The sequence below is a fragment of the Lipotes vexillifer genome, unplaced genomic scaffold, assembly GCF_000442215.2.
Source record: "Lipotes vexillifer unplaced genomic scaffold, Lipotes_vexillifer_v1.1 scaffold2136, whole genome shotgun sequence".
NCBI lineage: Eukaryota > Metazoa > Chordata > Mammalia > Artiodactyla > Lipotidae > Lipotes > Lipotes vexillifer.
Window position 1 is genome coordinate 225,651 of NW_006792995.1, and position 20,814 is coordinate 246,464.

At 48.9% G+C, this 20,814-nt stretch overlaps 1 protein-coding gene and 1 non-coding gene across 3 annotated transcripts in view; one reads left to right on the top strand and one right to left on the bottom strand.

Annotated features, from left to right (window-relative positions):
• ABTB3 (ankyrin repeat and BTB domain containing 3) overlaps window positions 1–20,814 on the top strand; it is a 122,192-nt gene that overhangs the window by 65,664 nt on the left and 35,714 nt on the right. For both annotated transcript variants that reach the window (XM_007466189.1, XM_007466190.1), the window contains 7 exons: window positions 9,177–9,342; window positions 11,481–11,570; window positions 13,720–13,821; window positions 15,806–15,899; window positions 16,016–16,151; window positions 16,815–17,035; window positions 18,495–18,673. In XM_007466189.1, coding sequence (XP_007466251.1) covers window positions 9,177–9,342; window positions 11,481–11,570; window positions 13,720–13,821; window positions 15,806–15,899; window positions 16,016–16,151; window positions 16,815–17,035; window positions 18,495–18,673 — 988 coding nt within the window. The remainder of the gene's footprint in view (window positions 1–9,176; window positions 9,343–11,480; window positions 11,571–13,719; window positions 13,822–15,805; window positions 15,900–16,015; window positions 16,152–16,814; window positions 17,036–18,494; window positions 18,674–20,814) is intronic.
• TRNAE-CUC (transfer RNA glutamic acid (anticodon CUC)) lies at window positions 3,881–3,953 on the bottom strand. The gene has a single exon. It is a non-coding gene; the product is annotated as a tRNA-Glu (tRNA).

Below are 20,814 nucleotides of genomic sequence, written 5' to 3' on the forward strand. Positions count from 1 at the left end.
GACCAGGTGTGGGACTCCTCACCAACCCGAGTCTTACTTAGGTCCAACTTTGTGACGAGACAGGTCTGGTGACTTGGAGATAGAAGAGCCAAGTGACTTTGGGGCAGGTTACTTAACGCCTCTCGGTCTCTGTTTTCTCACCTGTGAAATGGGCATGTGGAAACCTGCCTTTTGGGTTTAAGGGTTTTGGCAAGAAGTGAGCATGGGCTCAGGAGTCAGACCACCTGGGTTGAACCAGGCCTTGCCACCTACAAGCTGTGTGGCCTTGGGTGGGTGACATAACCTCCATGCCTCTGTTTTTTCATCTGTAAAATGAAAAGAACAGTGCCCAGTTTTGAGGCTATGTTGAGGATGAGATGGGTTATTACATGTGAAATGCTTAGCACATGGAAAGCTATCTATAAATGTCAGTTAGTAGTAGTAGTATTATATTAACTACAGTGTGTTGGGAAACTGTAAATAATATTTACTAAATATTTACCCCAGACCACTGCCTCTGAGAAGGGTCTCGAAAGTTGCTCTGTCTCAGGTTGCCAGGCGAGACCTTGATGAACAAGAATAGAAACACGGGGAAAGGGAAGTGAGAAGCCATGAGAGAAACCGCAGAGCTTTCACAAGGCCCAGCAAACATGAGGGCTGGGCTCTGAGGGGCTGGGCTCTGGGATAGCTGGAAATCGCTTCGAGGGGCAAGGAAAGACCTGCCCTGGGACTGGAGGATTGTGTGGTTGGAGGATAGGGGAGGGGGCAGGGGGAAAGGGGAGATTCCAGATGGCCTGATTAAATCCCTAGAAAGAGGACCTGCAATTATAAAATAATAGTATCGTAATAAATATGCATCCCATGTATCAGGCAATTATGATTACACACTGTGCTGAGTGGTTCGAAAGTATCACCTCCTTTAATCCTCATTGCAGATATAGACTTTAAGTACTGTTGTTGTCAAGCCTGCTTTGCAGATAGAGAGACAGAGGCTTAGAGAGGTTAAGCTACCTGCCCAAGATAGCAAGTAAAAAGCCAAACAGGGATGTGGACTCTGGTGCTGGGGCCTGGGCTCTGCCTGCTGCGTAGGTGCACAGGCTTTGGTGTCAGACACTCAAACCTGGGCTTCAGCTTCCAGCAGTTCCTTCAAGGAGAGAATCCATTGAAGTTGTGGGAACCAAGCACTTTGTACAGCGCTTGGCATATAATGAGCGTGCAGTGAAGTGTAGCTTTTTTTATTACTGATGAGGAAGTCATGGTTATGGGAACTGCTTAGGCCTTTTGGAGTTCAGATCGCAGGGTCATGAGGAGTCCCTTTGGAAGCCCAGTGGTTGCCAGCAAATCACTAAGAGCTGAGCAGTACGGACTAGTCAGTGGGACTGACCCCGGATCCAGACTGTCTCAGTTCACATCCTGACTCCTCCTTATTAGCTGTGTGACAATGAGCAAATTAATTAACCTCTCTGTGCCTCATTTTCCTTATCTGTAAAATAGGTTAGTAATAATAATGCTTTCCTCATAGGGATATCATGAGAGTTAAACAAGTAGATATTTGTAAAAAAACCCTTACAATATGCCTGGTCCATGGTCATTGCTTTCTAATTCTCTGTTGGATAAGTAAAACATGTAATGTTAGTGTCCCTATTTTACAGAGGAGAAAAATAAAGGAGATTGAGTGACCTGTGCAGCATTACCCAGGGAGTGAGGGCAGAGCCAAGCAGTGAACCCAGGCAGTCTGGCTTCTGAGCACACACCCTGGGGGGCGGGCTTAGCAGAGTTCCACTGGAGCTCAGGGATCCTGGGAGCTGCAGGTTACCTTCTCGTACCAGCGGGGTCAGGATTGGTCCTGGTGGTGGAGGAGGAAAGAGGGTCTGGGAGCCTGGCTGGTCAGGCCCATAGCATCCTGAGAGGCTCTGGCTGTTTCTGTTCCAGAAACTGTGCTTTCATCAAGTGTGACTCCCATCCCCCCTCCCTCCCCAACCTCTGTCGTCATTTACAGTTTGCTTGCAGAAGCATACAGGACAGGAATGACAGCCCTTCTGGGGGCATGGTTTCCCCACTAGGAAAAGGACCGCCTTTATTCTGGTAGAGTTTGTTAAATACAGTGTCTAATCTGAGACCTTAAGAAGCGCTATTCCTAAAACATTCTTTAGTCTCCGTGTCTCTGCATTTGCTTCTTTGAAATACAGTGTATTTTCTCCAGTCTGCACCTTGCTTTGTGATTTGTAATAATGATTATGGTATGAGATCTCTAACATTTAATGAGAGCTGTGTGCCAAGCTCTGTTCTCTTCCACACACTGTACGTGCCTTATCTCATTTAATCCGCACCCAAAATCCTACAAGGAAGGTATCGTTACTAAAAGCTCATTTTACAGATGAGAAAACTGAATAACACAGAGGTTAAATAACTTGCCCCAAGGTCACATAGCTGCTAAACAGTAGAGCTGGGAAAACCAGAGTTCATGCTCGTAACTTCTGTGCTAGCTTTTAAAATTCATAAATGAATAAAATGTGTCTGAGGCCTCACCAGCTTGCGTTTGTCACTTGGACTGCATCAAGATATCAGCAGAATGTATCAGCTCTCACCTCAACGCCGCCTCCTTCCCCGGGGGAGAAAAGGCAGTGCAATCACTGCTGTCCTCAGGCCTGCAGGCCTCCTGGAAAACATCTTTCTGAAGTCACGTTCCTGAACTAGTGGGAAATATTGAACCAGTCTCTTGGGGCCGAGGTCCTTGAGAAATCAGAGAAATCGACCACCTTGGTAGCTGACCACTCTTACTTAAATTGATCAGATTTTTTTATGGCATCATTGAAAGCCACTCAGAGGGAAAAACCACAAAGTTGATCACCTTCTAGTGAAGCCCCAGGTGACCGGCTTAATAGATTTCTACATAAATAAGTCCTGTACTTAGGCAGGCATGCTCATTTGCCCAGGCCACGGGGAACCTGCTGGTCTTCTGGGGCAGATCCCTCAGAGACTTTCCAGAAAGAGTAAATGGAGCTCTGAGTCGTGTCTGCAAGAATGCTGCAGGAATTAAGACTTTGCAGAGTTAAATTTTCTAACAAACCCAGTTGAACAGAAAGCCACATTTTCACATACCGCTATGGAAAATGTTTCTTACCTGTTTCAGTTTGCTTGCCTGCATTGGCTGGCAGAATTCAGTAACCATAATCATTACTTACTTTGTATGGCCAAGGGATTCTTGATGAACAGACGCTTCCTGGGGTCTGCTCTCAAGAATGAATGGTGGGTTGTGCATGGATCACACATCTGTTAATGCCGTTATGCTTCAGGCACTGTTGGGGATACAACAGACAATAAGGTAGATGTGGTCCTGCCCCCAGGAGGCTGACATTCTCATGGAAGAAAAACCAAAAAACAAAAAAACAAGCTTTTTACAAGTGAAAAAATAAATTAATAAAATAGTCACAGACTTTGAAAGGTGCCAAGAAGGAGACAGATGAAATTGACCTGGAGCCAAGGTGTACAGAGGTAGGGGAGAAACTTACCTTCTTTAGATGGTCAGAGAAGACATCCTTTGGACATGACCTCCAAGCTTACACTTGAGGGAAGAGAAGGAGTCAGCCCTGCAAAGAGCCAGGGGAAGGGCATTCTAGCCAGGGGAAACAGCATGAGTAAAGTCCTCCGGGCAGGACGGATGTTGGCCAGCTGAAGGTACAGAAGAGAGAGGAGAATTGCTCATACAGAGTGAAGGAGGCAGGGAAGTGCTGGAGAGCAGGGCTGGGCCGGTACTCCAGAGCCCGGCAGGCCATGCATGGAGAGCTGGATTCTATTCTCAGTACATGGGAAGGCACTGAAAGGTGTTAAGCAGAGGCAGAACATGGTCCTGTAGACTTTTTTTTTCCTTGGCCATGCTCCATGGCTTGTGGGATCTTAGTTCCCTGACCAGGGATTGAACCCGGGCCCTCGGCAGTGAGAGCGCAGAGTCCTAACCACTGGACCACCAGGGAATTACCCTTATAGACGTTTTAAGCTCACTCTCACCTTGTGTAAGAGACTGGTTTGGATAGAGAGAAGAGTGAAATCACACGGAAAACTTTTTTAAAATTTATTTTATTTTATTTTATTTTTGGCTGCGTTGGGTCTTCGTTGCTGTGCGCAGGCTTTCTCTAGTTGTGGCGAGCAGGGGCTACTCTTCGTTGTGGTGCGTGGGCTCCTCATGTTGTGGACCACGGGCTCTAGGCGCCTGGGCTTCAGTAGTTGTGGCATGTGGGCTCAGTAGTTATGGCACATGGGGTTAGTTGCTCCACGGCATGTGGGATCTTCCCAGCCCAGGGATTGAACCTGTGTCCCCTGCATTGGCAGGCGAATTCTTAACCACTGTACCACCAGGGAAGTCCCTCACACAGAAAACTTTTATTAAAACATTTCAAAATACAACTTTCCAATATATAAAAGTCTAAACAACTGTCCCTTCCCAACCCTCCCCTGCTAATGACCCAAGCCAAAGCACTGTCATGAGAATTTGTCATAACAAATTCTTATGCCTCTGCTTGGTGCAAGGCAGTCCTTGTTTGTCAGCAGCTGTCTAGGATATCACAGGCCTAAGAATTAAAATATGCCCAGACCTGAAAGACTCTGCATTATAAGCACTTTAATAGGACTGAAATTACGACCTCTAGGCAAGAGATGCTGGTGTTGTATGGACACCAAGGGGGGAAAGCAGGGGTGGGGAGGTGGGATGAATTGGGAGATTGAGATTGACACATATACACTAATATGTATGAAGGAGATAACTAATAAGAACCTGCTGTATAGCCCAGGGGATTCTACCTCACTTCACTGTGTGGTAGAAACTAGCACAACGTTGTAAAACAGCCATACCCCAATTTAAAAAAAAGATGCTGGTGTTTAGAAGCAGGGTGCGGGTGGTGGAGGTGGAGAGAAGTGGGCGGATTTGGGATTTGGGTGGGAACATTAACAGCTGATGGAATGAATATGGGCATGAGAGAAGGTTCTGGCCTGAGCGCCTGGGTGGACGGTGGTGCCATTTACGGAGATGGGATGACCGGAGGACAAGGATGGAGGGTGGGGATGGACATAAAAAGCTCCATTCTGGACGGGCCCAATTTGAGGGTCTGAGAGCCATCCAAGCAGTTTGGTCCAGTAGATAGTTGTATATGGGGGTATGCCAGCATGATGGAGAAGTGCCAGTGTCAGGCTGGGGTCTCAGATCAGCCAGGTCAAATCCTGGCTCGCCACTTACCAGCCCTGTGACTTGGGCAGTTTCCTCATCTCTGGAACGGGGCTCCCAATATCACCTACATTGTGGGCTTGTTGTACTGATCGTATGAGTTAATACATGGGAAGAGCTTAGATTTCAATAGTAAGTATTCAATAAGCGTTGAATTCCTATAATAACAATTATCATCATCATCATCATCATCATCATCTTAGCGACAGTAATTTTCTTGCCATTTCTCTCTTTCTAATTAAAATCAAGGACCTTTGTAGCTGGTAAACCCTTCTCCTGCTGTTCCAGGAATTATCGCTTTACCAGTCTGGGAGCTCCGTGAGCACGCGGTAGGGTCTGTGTCTCTCCTCCGTAACCTCCCCTCCTGGTGCCCACACTCAGGACATGCCGCAGTAACCCTCATCCAGCCACATGGAATTTAGTGTGATTCCGGAAAAGATGCTTATTTGAGAGAGTCAATCAGGCATTGAAGAGAGCAGAAGGGGCTTGGACACAGACAGGAGAGAGGAAATTGCAAATTCAGTGACGGGGACGATTCACAGCATCTTTGCTCCCCAAGAAGGAGGCTCTTGATTTCACAAAGCAACCTCTTCCAGAATTAGATAGTGGTCTGTTAGAAGAAAGGTTTCCCTTACAATTAGTCAAATCAGATACCTCCCCGAGATTTGCACACACACACCCGCATCAAGGCTCCAGACACCTCGGTACGACACCTGCAGGCCCCCATCTCTCCCTCTCCGGAAGCCTCTGTGATGTGTGCCCCAGGATCTCACCCTGTTGCTCTCACCTTCTCTCTGTCATGTTCATTTTGCCTGAAGCATCTGCCTTAACCAGTTTGCGGGGAACATGTGTCCCTTAGATGAAGCCCACTGCCACACCAAGCACCTCCCCTCTTCCCCTGGAGATGGGCGCTGTCTACACTTCAGTGGGATCCATGATCTCACCGTGTGTTCTTTTCAAATCATGGCACGTGGCTCTGCCCTTTCCCAGATTTTTTTTTTAAGTTAAATTTCAATTTCGGATAAACAGTGAATAATGTTCTAGTATAAGTTTGTGTCACTCAGTATTTGCTAAAGTATATTTATTTGCTAAATCTGGCCACTGCAGCTGTAAGAACCCCAAGTCCAAATTCCCATGAACTGGACCAAGAAGCCCTAGGGCACAGCCCCATTATGTGTCCTTAGAAGTTCACATCTTGGGTGCTGATGCCATGGTCTAAAGCCAGACCCGGGGTCTTCAGCCCTCCCCTACCCACACCTGGAGAGCTCTCAGGCTTCCTTGGAGAGTCTTCCAACTGAGGTAGTCTTGGCTCCCCGACCTGCCATGAAAAGGTCTAATCCTGGAGTCCAGGGTCCAGGTCCAAGTCTCCTAAATACCTTTCTTAGTTCCTCCCAGGGCTGTCATACAAACAAGCCCTCGGATGGCCTGGCTGGACACACAGTTCCTGAAGCATGTATGCAGAGTAGACCCCACGTCAACACCAAGCTTCCTCTTTCTCTGGATTCCATCGTCACTACATCAGCGCCCTCTGGTCCTCTAAGAGCCCTAACATCTCCTGTGACTGCGTTCCTATTTCCGGACAGCCTTCCTCCAAGGCTCCTTTGCCAGCTGAGATGAATGATAGGTCAGGACCCCAGTGAAGGATCAAGGGCACACCCATCCCACTTGATTCCTAAGGTTCCCTCTGTTCTTCGTCCCTCAGGTCCTCTGCCCCAGATCCTAGCCGTACTGAGGAGCCTTAGTGCCATAAACTTTCAGAACAACAGTCCGTCTCATTTCCTTCCAGGATTAACAAGAAGCTAGTTCCCTGGCAAACTTAACCCTTCCTCACACCAGAAAGTGGGTTATTTAGAGGCAGGAGTGGAACCAGGAATTCTGGACCCCTGGCTCCTTTCCTGGGTATCCATGCCCAGCATTAGCAAAGAGCAGGAATATGAAGGGGTCCGGGACAGCACAGACTCCTGATGATGCAGGGCGTGTAGCTCACCAGCCTGAGGACAAGGGCCATCACCTGAGAAATGGGCACCTGCTCGTAGAAAAGACGGAATCCTCGTCCTCTGCTCTGTCGCAGCACCCACTACCTTCACTCAGCCCCTTGTCACTTCACACTTGGGCAGTGACTTCTTTCTGTTTGGCTGTTTCTTTTAGCACTAACATCTCCCCACCTCTAGGGTCAGCTCCCCTCAAATCCATCCTCCACGGTCTCCCAGAGTTGGCCATCCAACCATATCACTCCCCTGCCTGCTTAGAAACCTTCAGTGGCTCTTAACGGATAAAGTCTTAGGATTAAGTAAAGTTCCCCACCCTCAGCTTCTGGCCCTCTGCCTGGAAGTTTATGCCCCAGAAACACTAAAACCTCCATAGTTAGCTCTCAGAGCCCGCCACGTCTCGTGTCCATACCTTTGCTCATGCAAGCCCTGCTCCAAGTTCTCCTACCCTCTGTCCCTCTCTCTCCTTACTTAAGACACAGTTCAGTCTGTCATACAGAGTGAAGTAAGTCAGAAAGAGAAAAACAAATAACATATGCTAATGCACATATATGGAATCTAAAAAAAACGGTACTGATGAACCTGGTGGCGAGGTAGGAATAAAGACGGAGACGTAGAGAACAGACTTGAGGACACAGGTGGGGGAAGGGGAAGCTGGGATGAAGTGAGAGAGTAGCATGGACATATATACACTACCAAATGTAAAATAGACAGCTAGTGGGAAGCAGCCGCATAGCACAGGGAGATCAGCTCGATGCTTTGTGATGACCTAGAGGGGTTGGATAGGGAGGGTGGGAGGGAGGCTCAAGAGGGAGGGGATATGGGGATATATGTATACATGTAGCTGATTCACTTTGTTGTACGGCAGAAACTAACACAACACTGTAAAGCAGTTATACTCCAATAAAGATATATATAAAAAAAAGACAAAGCTCAGGGGTCACCTTCCCCAGGAAGCCTTGCTGGATCCCCTAGGCTCTGTTTGGTGTGTGTCTCTGAACATCTCAATCACTGCAATTGCCACATGGCATTATGGTTGCCAGGGCCCATGCCCTCTCCCCTTCCAGGCATTGTGCACCTCTTACAAACAGGTGCTCCTGTGCACCTCTTGCAAACAGGTGCTCCGTAAATACTTGGTGATTTGATTTGACAATTCACCATAAGAAGGAAGTAACATCCTTTGCGAGCGTAGTTTGTGTCCCCTTCTTGAATTCCTTGATTCTTCTCCCCACCCTTCCCTAACCTGGCTCACTTCGCCCAGCTGGCTCGGTTAGTTTCCAAAGCATCTCACCACTAGTACTCTTATTTCATCTTGCCAGGTCTCCGCCCCGCTTCCACTTTGAAAGTAGAGACTTCAGCCATTCTGTGTTCACTCGGCTAACGTTTTTAACACCTCCATGTGCTGGGTGCTGTCTGGACTGTGATGCAGAGACTTGCTGGACAAGGTCCCTGCTCTCAGAAGTCCCCAGCCTGGAGGGGAAGTCAGACAAGGAAAGAGGCAAATAGTATATGCTGTGATGGGGGGACAGGGGGACAGAGTATATACCCAGGTCAGCTCTCCACAGACTGCCTTGGGCTCACATCCCAGCTCACTGCTTTTTGCTGTGTGGCCTTGGGCAAGTCCCTTATCTGTGTCTGTTTCCCATGGTTAAAAGAGAGGGTAATGATAGTACTTACCTCTTGGGGTTATGTGGGGAGTAAATGAATTAACTCATGTAAAGAGTTTAACCATAGTGAACAGTCAGTAAATATTAGCCATTATTATTCTTAGCTCAATATGCTGTGGGAGCAGAGGAGAGATAAGACAGATAAGCAGCAGTTATAAAGGACAAGGATCAAGAAACATCCATATTCTAACTGGAGCCCAGAAACAAGCAATTGACATGAAAAGCAAATGGGAAGTCTCCTTGGTGCTTCCTAACTCTTGTGGCCCTCGAGAGCCAGTCCTGGCAAAGCTGCTGCACGCACCTGACCATCTCTCCCTTCCTTAGGGCCGATGACTGCTTTTGCGCTTCTCGGAAGCTGGACGCAGTGGCCATCGAAGCCAAGTTTAAGCAGGACCTGGGTTTCCGGATGCTAAACTGTGGACGGACGGACCTGGTGAAGCAGGCAGTGTCTCTCCTGGGGCCCGATGGGATCAACACCATGAGCGAACAGGTACAGCGTCCTCCGAGTGTCTGAACAGGCACCCCACCTCCACCATGTGCCCTGCCCCAGGGCAGGATGGAAACAGCAGGCACTGGACAGAGGCTCCCCCTTCTGGTGACGTAGGGTGATTGTGTTGTTGTTGTTTTCTTTTTTTTTTTCTAAGTTTTTAAAATATCTTATAAAAATATCCTTGTTCATCTGTACAGAAGTTGCACGTGATCTTTGCAGCTGAAATGGAAAATAGAGAAAAATAGACCTATTCCAGAAAGGAAATCATACCATCATCATCCACCATCATTTATATTTAGCTTGTGTCCTTCAGGCCCTTTTTCCAGCATGGTTAAAATTAGTTCTCTGCATCACAGAAAAAATCCAAGCAGATTTTCACCAAACTTTCAGGGTGTGTTTAAGATACACAAAAGTCATTCTGAGGGACCCTAGGAGACACCTCAGAGACAGGCAGCCATCCCCCAAACCACTGAAACAGGTACAGTGAGAGGCTTGTGTATCTATCAGGGAGACACCCCGGGGTGGGTGAAGATGTCACAGATGGAGAAAACAAACAGCAGCTTTCAATGTGAGCCCCAGATGGAAAGTCACAAAGGACAAATGGAATTGCTTCTCACATGGGCAGCTCATGCAGCAAGTTCCAGGGAAGGGATAACAGCTAATAATTTTCTTGAGCAACACAAAGGAGCCCTAATACACACACACACACACACACACACACACACACACACACACACACACACACAACACACACAACACACACACACACTATTTTTTAAGAACAAGGATTTATTATCTTTCTGGTTTTGGTATTTTGTATTAAAGATACTTTGCAGTATCATTAAATATTCTTTTTTTAACTCACTCTTAATGGCTACATAAAATGGTCATATTATTTGTTCAGTGAACCATACCTCAGTTGTTGAATACTTAGATTGTTTCTAATTACTTATATCAGTAATGCTGAGCTACATATACTTACACAAATCTTTGTTCAAATTTCTGATTATTTCATTAGGGAAATTTTTTTTAAGTGGAAATAGCCACTCAAATGCATCAACTTATCTTAAAGTTTTTGATCTCAAATTAATTCTTTCCCAGAGACTGTTTCCTTGTATACACTCTCCAACTATTTATGTGTACCCTATTAATCTTTTACTTAATTTAATTAATCTTTTGCCTGTTTTTCATTAGAGCTTAAGTGTTTTTCTTCTTTATTTCAAAGAGCTCTTTACATATTAGACATATAGCCCTCTGTTATAATATGACAGATGTCTCAATTTATTGTTTACCTCAGTTTTGTTTATGTTTTCAATTGCATGTCCTCAACACTGTAATGATTTTCTTTTGTGATTTCTTCCATTACTTTTATGCCTAGAAACGGATCCAGTTAGATGTCTTTTAAGGTTTTAATTTTTTTCTCTATATCGCTAATCAAACTGGAAATGATTTTGGTGTATAGTGTGAGATAAGGCTCTAACCTGAACATTTTCCCAAATAGCTGCCTTCACAACACTGTTTATTGAAAAATCTATCCCTTACTTCTGTTGGTTGTGGTACTTCGTAATAAGCAGGAATCGTGGGCAGATATGGAATTCCTGAAAGTCATTCCTCATTCCCTTGCCTTTTGCTTGTAAATGATAATGTCAAAGCTGACGTCATGCTGGGGTCATACTCAGAGGCACCAATTTCCCTTGACACTGACCAGCAGCTCACATAGAGCAAAGATGACACTTATACCGTGAAAGAGAAAATGTCAAGGAAACAGTGTTTACCAATTAGATAGCTTAGGGCTGATATTGCAGAATCCAGAAAGTTCCTGAGAGCTTTCAGTTGAAACCAGCCACTTGTTTTAGCAAACACTCTTAGATCTGTTGCACCCTAAGACAAACAAAAAATCCTCCGACTTAAGCCAAGATAAATGCAAAAGAAAGGCAATGTATGTTTCCCTTCTTGCTTCCCTTTTGGTTTTCAAAATATGGAGGATTATGACCTTATAGGGCTGTACATTTACTTTAAAATACTGGATTTTGAGTACAGTTATAGCCTTCTTCAAGTAAGTAAGATTTTCCGTTTGTTTTGTCAAGTGACACCTTCACCTGGTAAACCTCCATTCTCTGGTTTTTAACTCACTGCAGGGCATGACCCCCCTGATGTACGCCTGCGTCCGCGGGGACGAGGCAATGGTTCAGATGCTGCTGGATGCCGGAGCTGACCTGAATGTGGAGGTGAGGGTGCAGAGGGCTGCAGGGCCCCTGGGCCTGGCAGTCCCCGGGGAAAGGCGAGCAAAGAGAGGGGGGCTTTATCTCCCAAAGAGCCACTGCTGAGGGTGCTCAGTCCAGCAAATAGGTCAGACCAGCTGTTGGATTTCCTCCGTCCTGAGGCCCCAGCCCAACCAAACTCCAAGGAGCTGCCCCAAAACATTTTTCATTTAAAAACAACCAGTGAGGCCACAAGGAGCCCTAGCTTTTCCCTCAGTTCATCTGTACCCAATCTCTGATTCTTCTTGCTGATCCATTCCTTCTGGGGTCAGGAAGAGAGAGCTCTCCTGAGCCATCAGCCCTTTCCTCTGCCAAATACAAAGTTGGTCCACGTACCCTGAGCTAAGGTGTAGCTCCCCCAGATCTTCCACCCTCCCCCACCAAATCCCGATTGGCTCACCCAGTTGGCCGGTTTAAACCACAGGTCTTAAAGCTAATTACAAAGCTTCCTTGAGGCAGCGTGGTATAGTGGAAAGCATACCCCCCCCCCCGCCCCCAGATCTTCCACCCTCCCCCACCAAATCCCGATTGGCTCACCCAGTTGGCCGGTTTAAACCACAGGTCTTAAAGCTAATTACAAAGCTTCCTTGAGGCAGCGTGGTATAGTGGAAAGCATACCCCCCCCCCAGCCCCTGCAGGCTTTAGAATTTGACACTTGGGTTCAAATTCTGAAACTGCTGCATCTTAGTAACTTGCTTTTCTGCTTGGGCAAATAGTTTAACCTTCCTGAGCCTCGGTGTTCCCCTTTGCAAAATGGGAGAACAATCGCACCCATCTCAGAGAGTTGTTGAAAGAAATAAATACAGAGTAGGATCAATTTAGGACTCAGTTATTATTGGTTCCTGCCCCCGCCCCCACCAAGGCTTATAATAGGTAAAATTACACTTTTTGACCATGTTCTATGCTGACTTAAGACCCACTCTCACAGAAAAAAAAAAAAGAAGACCCACTCTCTTCCGGCAGCCTAATATTGGCAGTCTCAGAGGCTGAGAAGATCGACTGACATGCTGCACTCCTAACTCAGCCACCCCAGGAAACTTTTTTTAGTTCAAAATTAGATGCTCTTGTAGTCTTAGCACTGTAGTTTAAAAAAATAAAAAAATTAGCATGCTTTATATTCATCTGAGGAAAGCAGGCAATAGACATGGTTTTGGATCCAGAACCATTTTGGATCTTATAAATTTCAAGTATTGGGGATTTTTTTTCCTGCTATGAATCCCCCAAGCACTGTGCACATCCCTACAAAGGCTCGTCAACTTTGGGTCCTGGTGGGGTTCTCTGGTCCTCTAGCCCATCCCACAGCTTCCAGTTCAAGGTCCTCCCGCCACCGGTGATTAGTGAAATCAACTGCTATGAAAGCAGCAGGCATCGCGGCTATATGGCCCCAGGAATGTTTGGAAGAAAAGCCACGCGTAGGTGGCAATCCTGCAGGACCCTAACCTTTAGCTGTCCTGCGGCCTCTCTCTTGGCCTGGGGTGTTTTGAGGTCCCCATATGGGAAGGCCAGTATCAGATTGCTCATTCGTGGTGTGCCCAGGGAAGGTTTGTGCCTAGGTTTCCAGTAGCATGAGGGTCCTTGTCAACCAGGAAGCCAGCAGAAGAATGAAGTGAGGACAGTGTGGGGTGAGCTGTGACCAGATGGTGATGTCCTCCATCAGATGGCTGGTGGTATTGCTTGGCTTGAAAGCTCGAAGCAGACCTCCTCTTGCACGGGATTTGCTGCTGCCAAGAATTTCCCCTAAAGATGTGGATGTGATGGTAGTGGCCTCACACTACCTGACATCCTGTAGCTCTCAGAAGCATCACCCTCCCTTAAGCAGGAAGAGGAAACAGGCAGGGGAGCAGGCTCATTGTAGCCACCATTACAGCTTCTCCAAGGCTCCTTAGAGGTGGTCAGAAATCATCCATTCAACTCTTTTCAGATGAGAAGCAAAGGAGTGCTTATTGTGACGGAGGATAGAAAGTCACTACCCCACATCTCCAGTGTTTCCCGAGGCGCCTTCTAGGACGTCCTTTTGTACATATCTAGCCCACATACCCAGCCACAGATAGGTCAGATTTGCTGGTCTAAGTATTGTGAAGGTCACATTTTGAAAATAACTTCAATTTGTTTATAGGTTGTCAGTACTCCTCATAAATATCCATCCGTCCACCCTGAGACCCGCCATTGGACGGCTCTGACTTTTGCTGTGTTGCATGGACATATTCCTGTAGTTCAGGTATTAACATATTTCCCTATCCACATCTGACCTTTAATTTTACCTCTTTCATTATGCAAATTTGTACCTCTCCCAGCATGCCTATTCCCTAAGAGATTCATATTGGTTAACTGCAGTTAAATATAGCACATTCATATCATATGAATAAAAATATTATATGTAATGCTCTATATGGCCTGGCTCTAACCAATATGAACTTAACACATACCCACATGCAGCCTCACACGCAGAGTGGCAAGCTTATCAAGTCGTTCCCAGTTGCTCGGGGGTGGGGCCTGAGCTGTGATTTTGTGGATTTGTTCATTTTTGCTTGTTGTAACATGAACATAAGACCTGGCTGGTGTGAGACCTTAGAACCTTCCCTTAGGTGTGACCCCAGTGTTTGCATAGAGTCTAGTGGTTTCCAACCACTGGAAAGAAGCATCCAAGTCACCAAGGGAGCGGTTCCAAAAGATACTTGCTTGGATCCCACTTATGGAGAATCCCATCCAAGAGGTCTAGAGTAGGGTCTTCACATGTGTCTTCTGAAACAGCTCCCCGAGTATGGAGAGATGTCCTCATCTGAGGTCCTTTGGGCACGTAAGTGTGTTTTGCTTGCACCTTTTCTGGCTGTTGTAGAGTTGGTGTTCAATGAATAGCCATCTAGTATACTCTAGATCTTAAGCTCGGTTTATTCTAGATCTTAAAACTTTACTTCATTGGAAAAAAGAGATCAGCATCCATGTCCCTGACCACATCTGACCCCCTAATAAATGCTGAGCTTTGGGTACATCAGGAACTCACCTCCTTTTACGTGGTCCAAGCCTCTTAGAATTATGCAGAGCAGAAAATAGTGTGCCAGGGACCCCTAGGCAATGTTGGAGTGCCACAGGAATCCTTCGTTGTTTCCTAGGTCATGGGAATCCTTAAGACAGATCCAAAGTCATGTTTCAGGAGGTTGAGTGTGTGACATGTCACACCGAGAGCTGGCTTCTGCCTGTAGAATGTCATGACCAGCCCACTCCTAGTGGAGGGATCTAAGAAACGAGGGGTCAGAGGGTGGCCTAGTGGACACAAATGCCATCCCTTAACATGCAGTGGCATCCCCAGCCTTTAAATCAGGAATAGGAGCAGTGGGTAGCCAAGCAAAGCCAAACAGAAGTCAGGTCACCTCTCTGCAGCAGGTGCGCACATCATGGAATGCCAGGTAGGCAGCCCCTTCCTGGCTGTGCCCTCAGGTAGCCCTGAACAGGTAAGACAGATGTTTCCCCCTCATTTTACATCAGCAGTGCTGACAGCACGTTCACTGTGAGATCCAGCATGGACAGCATCTCTGTTTTTAGGAAGCCCAGATCTCTCAGAGATGCACAGAATGGAATCATATACAGCAGCGCTCTTGGAAGCTCACTCTGCCACTTTAGTCACTGATCTTGCTGGCCAGAAAACTCAGCATCTGCTGAGCTGTCCTCAGAGCCCTCCAGGATGTTCTAGAAGCGATTCTTGTCCTGGTTGGCCCTGGTGGTCCCCGAAGAGTTTTTCAGAACTCTTGAGTTGCTATGGCTCTAAGAGACCCCACTAATACTCTCCGAGGCTTTGTGTCACCGACCCCGAAAGGAAGTCCTCCAACACTCTGGTGCCACGAGCTTCTAGCTCAGTGCTTCTAGAAACTTTTAATGTACATATAAATCACTTGGAGAACTTGCTGAAGTGCAGATTCCCATCATTCGGTCTGGGGTGGAGCCTCAGAGCCAGCATTTCAAACAAGCTCCCAGGGGATGCGGATGCTACTGTCCGCGGACCACAATTTGAGTGATCCGAGGCTCTAGAAAATACGAGAGGCTCTCGGTTTTTCCTCTGAGGTGCAATTGCCCTCCCCCGTGCACATGCTCACAGACCCAGAGGGAGGGCAGGAACACTGACGTCACACTGATTTCCACCACCTTTTCCTGACGTCTCCTCACATGCATGCCCTTTAAACATCTCAATGGCCACTCTTCCTCCACAGCTCCTCCTGGATGCTGGGGCCAAGGTGGAGGGCTCTGTGGAGCATGGCGAGGAGAACTATTCAGAAACGCCCCTCCAGCTCGCAGCCGCCGTAGGTAAGAGTTGCTGATGCTCACGCCGGCCAAGGGGCTGCAGCGCGCTGGCCCTTGATGTGTCTGTGACTGTGTGTTTGCTTGATTCTCTTATAAAACCCCCTTCTCTGGGCTTGCAGGAAATTTTGAGCTGGTTAGTTTGCTGTTGGAGCGTGGCGCGGACCCCCTGATAGGAACCATGTACAGGAATGGAATTTCTACCACCCCCCAGGGTGATATGAACTCTTTCAGCCAGGCCGCAGCCCACGGACACAGGTAGGCTAGGATGGCCCAAAGCCACGAGGTCCCAAGTGGTGCTTGTTAAAAATGTAGATTCCCAAGCCTACCCCAGACCCACTGTATCTCTGGATGTGGGACCCAGAGGCAGACCAGGCCCGGCCAGCTTCATGCAGCACACGTCCACTCAGACTGGCTTGTCTGGTCCTTTCCCCACCGGCTTTCCTATCACAGAGATGTCGCTCTTCACCAGGGTTGGTCAGCACTCATCCTATCACCTGTCGTGAAGTGAGAAGAATCCATTTTAAAGAATCGTAAAACCCCTCATGTTTGGTTACTTCCTGTCTACATTTCCTTCAGGATTTACCCCATCAGATTTTACTACACGTAACCCCAAGTGAAGCAAATTCACTATGGGGGGGGGGGAACTGCAGGCAGACGGTTCTAGAACCTTCTAGATATTTGGGGAATGCACTTAGCTCCAAGTTGTCCTCAAGGAAACACAGCCAGACCTGCCCCACCATCTCTCCCATCCACCAAACGCAGCACCTGTGGTCAGGCCTCTGAAACCGCCACCCCGGGGTTGGTCCCGTCCTTCCCTTGTACCAAGTGAGAGGTCTCCCCACTTCCCCTGCCTAGTCCCTGCCTTGGCAGAGCCCTTCCATCTCTGAGTGTCTTCGTCTCTGGGTTTATGATTGACAGGAATGTGTTCCGCAAACTGCTCGCTCAGCCAGAGAAGGGGAAGAGCGACATCCTGTCCCTGGAGGAGATCCTGGCCGAGGGGACAGACCTGGCGGAGGCAGCCCCGCCCCCCCTGTGCGCCAGCCGCAACAGCAAGGCCAAACTCAGAGCCCTGAGGGAGGCCATGTATCACAGCGCTGAGCACGGCTACGTGGATGTCACGATTGACATCAGGAGCATAGGTCAGTCTGGGGGCCCCCCAAGGCTGGGCACAGAGCCTTTGCCCAGCTCCAGGTCACACACACGCACACGCACGCACGCACGCACGCACGCACACCCCACGCAGCCCAGGGAACTTCTCATTTGCTGGTTGGAGCACTTCCAGGCTAAGTTCCCACACCATCCCCATAGACAGCAGCATCCTGCCAGCCCCAAAGTCCCATCCTCAGGTCACCCGTCCACGATTCCCAAACTCTGGACCCTGAGTTAGAAATTGGAATCACCTGGGGAGCTTGTCTGAATACAGATTGCCAGGCCCTACACCCAGAGGCTCTGCTGTCGAGGGTCTGGATGGATAAAGGCTGGAAATCTTTATATTTAACAATCATCCCAGGTGGTTCCCAGTGGTTGGGGAATCGCTGCCTGAGAGCACCCAAATCCAGGAAGCGGCCGCCGGCACCAGCTAGGATGAGGGCATCTCTTCCCTAGCAAGGCTGCACCCACTTCAGGGGCAAAGCCACCCTCGGGAAAAGTTAGGGGTGGCTCTCCCTTGAGTGAGCTATGCCGGAGCCATCTCCTTCGTGCGTCTGGGCTGGGGAACAGGCTGGCCTGGCCTTGACCCCTCTAATGGCACTAGCCCCGGCCCAGAAACAGCAGGATGGAGCACGGGCTGTAAACACAGGCTGTGGCAGCTCAGGGTAGGCTGAAGCCCCAATGAGGGGCCCCCGGTGCTGTTCTGGAAACTGGTCTCTCTTGGAGAGTGGCCGTTTAGTGTGGCGGACGTTTATGCCATCGCCCTGCGAGCCTGTGACGCTTGATTCTGAAGCTTGAGACCCTGAATCGTGTGCTTGTTATAAACAGTAGCGAGTGCCTCAGTCTCACAGTGAGGGGGGAGAAGCAAATCACAGCAATCAGCTGCTGGAGAGGCTTCTGTCAAGGGAGAAAGACCTGATGAAGTGCCTGCAGATGGAAATGTTGTTTTGCACATGGGAGCGGCAGCAGTATCCTCCTGTGTCTTCATATTCAGATGGAAATATCTGCCCTGACCAGAGCAGCAGATGCTGAGGTCCACCCGTGGGTTTCACCACCTCTAAGCTCTGGGCACGGATGTAGCGGGGATGGAGACGAAGGAAGTCAGAACTCAGAAGGATGCAATCTGCATAAAGAGTATGCATTATAATTCCAATATTCTACACAAGGATTATACCTTGTAAAATGCAGGCCCCAATAATATGAGTAGCGTGCAGAACTAAACACCCATAGTTAAGGGAATCGAATTACGACCTTTAATTTCAACTTCTGCGGGTCTTTGGGGGTAAAAAAAAAGCAACACTGGCTCTATTCATCGAAAGGCAGGCTCTTGGTCTCATGATGTGGTAATGTCCCCCGGAAAGGCCAGCTTCCAGATAAAAACACGCCTTCGCCTCTGGTTGTTTTCTGCCCTCCCGTCCCCTCCCCCACCCGCGCCCGCCCCCTTTCCAGGTGTCCCGTGGACCCTGCACACCTGGCTGGAGTCTTTGCGGATCGCCTTCCAGCAGCACCGCCGGCCTCTCATTCAGTGCCTGTTGAAGGAGTTTAAGACCATTCAGGAGGAAGAGTACACAGAGGAGCTCGTCACCCAGGGCCTGCCCCTCATGTTCGAGATCTTGAAAGCCAGCAAGGTACGAGGGCTTAACGCCGCTGTGCTTGTGGGCAGAGAGAAAGGCCGGAGGCTCTGATCTCCGTGCTCCCTGAGCCTGACCCTGTCCCACGGTGGGGTGGGGTGGGGGGGGGGGCTGCACGATTCCCAAACTCTGGACCCTGAGTTAGAAATTGGAATCACCTGGGGAGCTTGTCTGAATACAGATTGCCAGGCCCTACACCCAGAGGCTCTGCTGTCGAGGGTCTGGATGGATAAAGGCTGGAAATCTTTATATTTAACAATCATCCCAGGTGGTTCCCAGTGGTTGGGGAATCGCTGCCTGAGAGCACCCAAATCCAGGAAGCGGCCGCCGGCACCAGCTAGGATGAGGGCATCTCTTCCCTAGCAAGGCTGCACCCACTTCAGGGGCAAAGCCACCCTCGGGAAAAGTTAGGGGTGGCTCTCCCTTGAGTGAGCTATGCCGGAGCCATCTCCTTCGTGCGTCTGGGCTGGGGAACAGGCTGGCCTGGCCTTGACCCCTCTAATGGCACTAGCCCCGGCCCAGAAACAGCAGGATGGAGCACGGGCTGTAAACACAGGCTGTGGCAGCTCAGGGTAGGCTGAAGCCCCAATGAGGGGCCCCCGGTGCTGTTCTGGAAACTGGTCTCTCTTGGAGAGTGGCCGTTTAGTGTGGCGGACGTTTATGCCATCGCCCTGCGAGCCTGTGACGCTTGATTCTGAAGCTTGAGACCCTGAATCGTGTGCTTGTTATAAACAGTAGCGAGTGCCTCAGTCTCACAGTGAGGGGGGAGAAGCAAATCACAGCAATCAGCTGCTGGAGAGGCTTCTGTCAAGGGAGAAAGACCTGATGAAGTGCCTGCAGATGGAAATGTTGTTTTGCACATGGGAGCGGCAGCAGTATCCTCCTGTGTCTTCATATTCAGATGGAAATATCTGCCCTGACCAGAGCAGCAGATGCTGAGGTCCACCCGTGGGTTTCACCACCTCTAAGCTCTGGGCACGGATGTAGCGGGGATGGAGACGAAGGAAGTCAGAACTCAGAAGGATGCAATCTGCATAAAGAGTATGCATTATAATTCCAATATTCTACACAAGGATTATACCTTGTAAAATGCAGGCCCCAATAATATGAGTAGCGTGCAGAACTAAACACCCATAGTTAAGGGAATCGAATTACGACCTTTAATTTCAACTTCTGCGGGTCTTTGGGGGTAAAAAAAAAGCAACACTGGCTCTATTCATCGAAAGGCAGGCTCTTGGTCTCATGATGTGGTAATGTCCCCCGGAAAGGCCAGCTTCCAGATAAAAACACGCCTTCGCCTCTGGTTGTTTTCTGCCCTCCCGTCCCCTCCCCCACCCGCGCCCGCCCCCTTTCCAGGTGTCCCGTGGACCCTGCACACCTGGCTGGAGTCTTTGCGGATCGCCTTCCAGCAGCACCGCCGGCCTCTCATTCAGTGCCTGTTGAAGGAGTTTAAGACCATTCAGGAGGAAGAGTACACAGAGGAGCTCGTCACCCAGGGCCTGCCCCTCATGTTCGAGATCTTGAAAGCCAGCAAGGTACGAGGGCTTAACGCCGCTGTGCTTGTGGGCAGAGAGAAAGGCCGGAGGCTCTGATCTCCGTGCTCCCTGAGCCTGACCCTGTCCCACGGTGGGGTGGGGTGGGGGGGGGGGCTGCCTGCGGTCACAGCGCTGGCGCATATGTACCCCAGCTGGTTACAGCTATTTGTACAGCCTTTCATGGGGCAGCCGCTTTACTGAACACCTGTCATGTCCCAAGGCACTTGGGCACGTGGGACAAAGTAAAAGATACCTTCCAGCCTGGGGAATTTGCATGAAAGTTGGGGAGCTAAAGCCCACCCACGGGCCCCAAGGACATCTGAGGTGGTCTGTGGAACAACGTTAAATTGGGTGGCACAGGCTCTGAGGGGTGTGAGATGCTCAGGGAAGGCGTCACTGAGGCGCTGAGACCAGGGCAGGTCTGGATGGACATTAGGAATCCAGCAGGAAGAGAGAAATGGGTGTAGCTCTCTAGGTCGACAGGATGCAGACCCTGCCAAGGTCCCTGGAAAGCCAGGCCCTGAGAAGGCTTTTCAGGTCTGAGGATCAGATGAGCCTAGCGCTTGAAGCTCACGCCTTCCTCAAGGGCCTCTGAATTCCTGC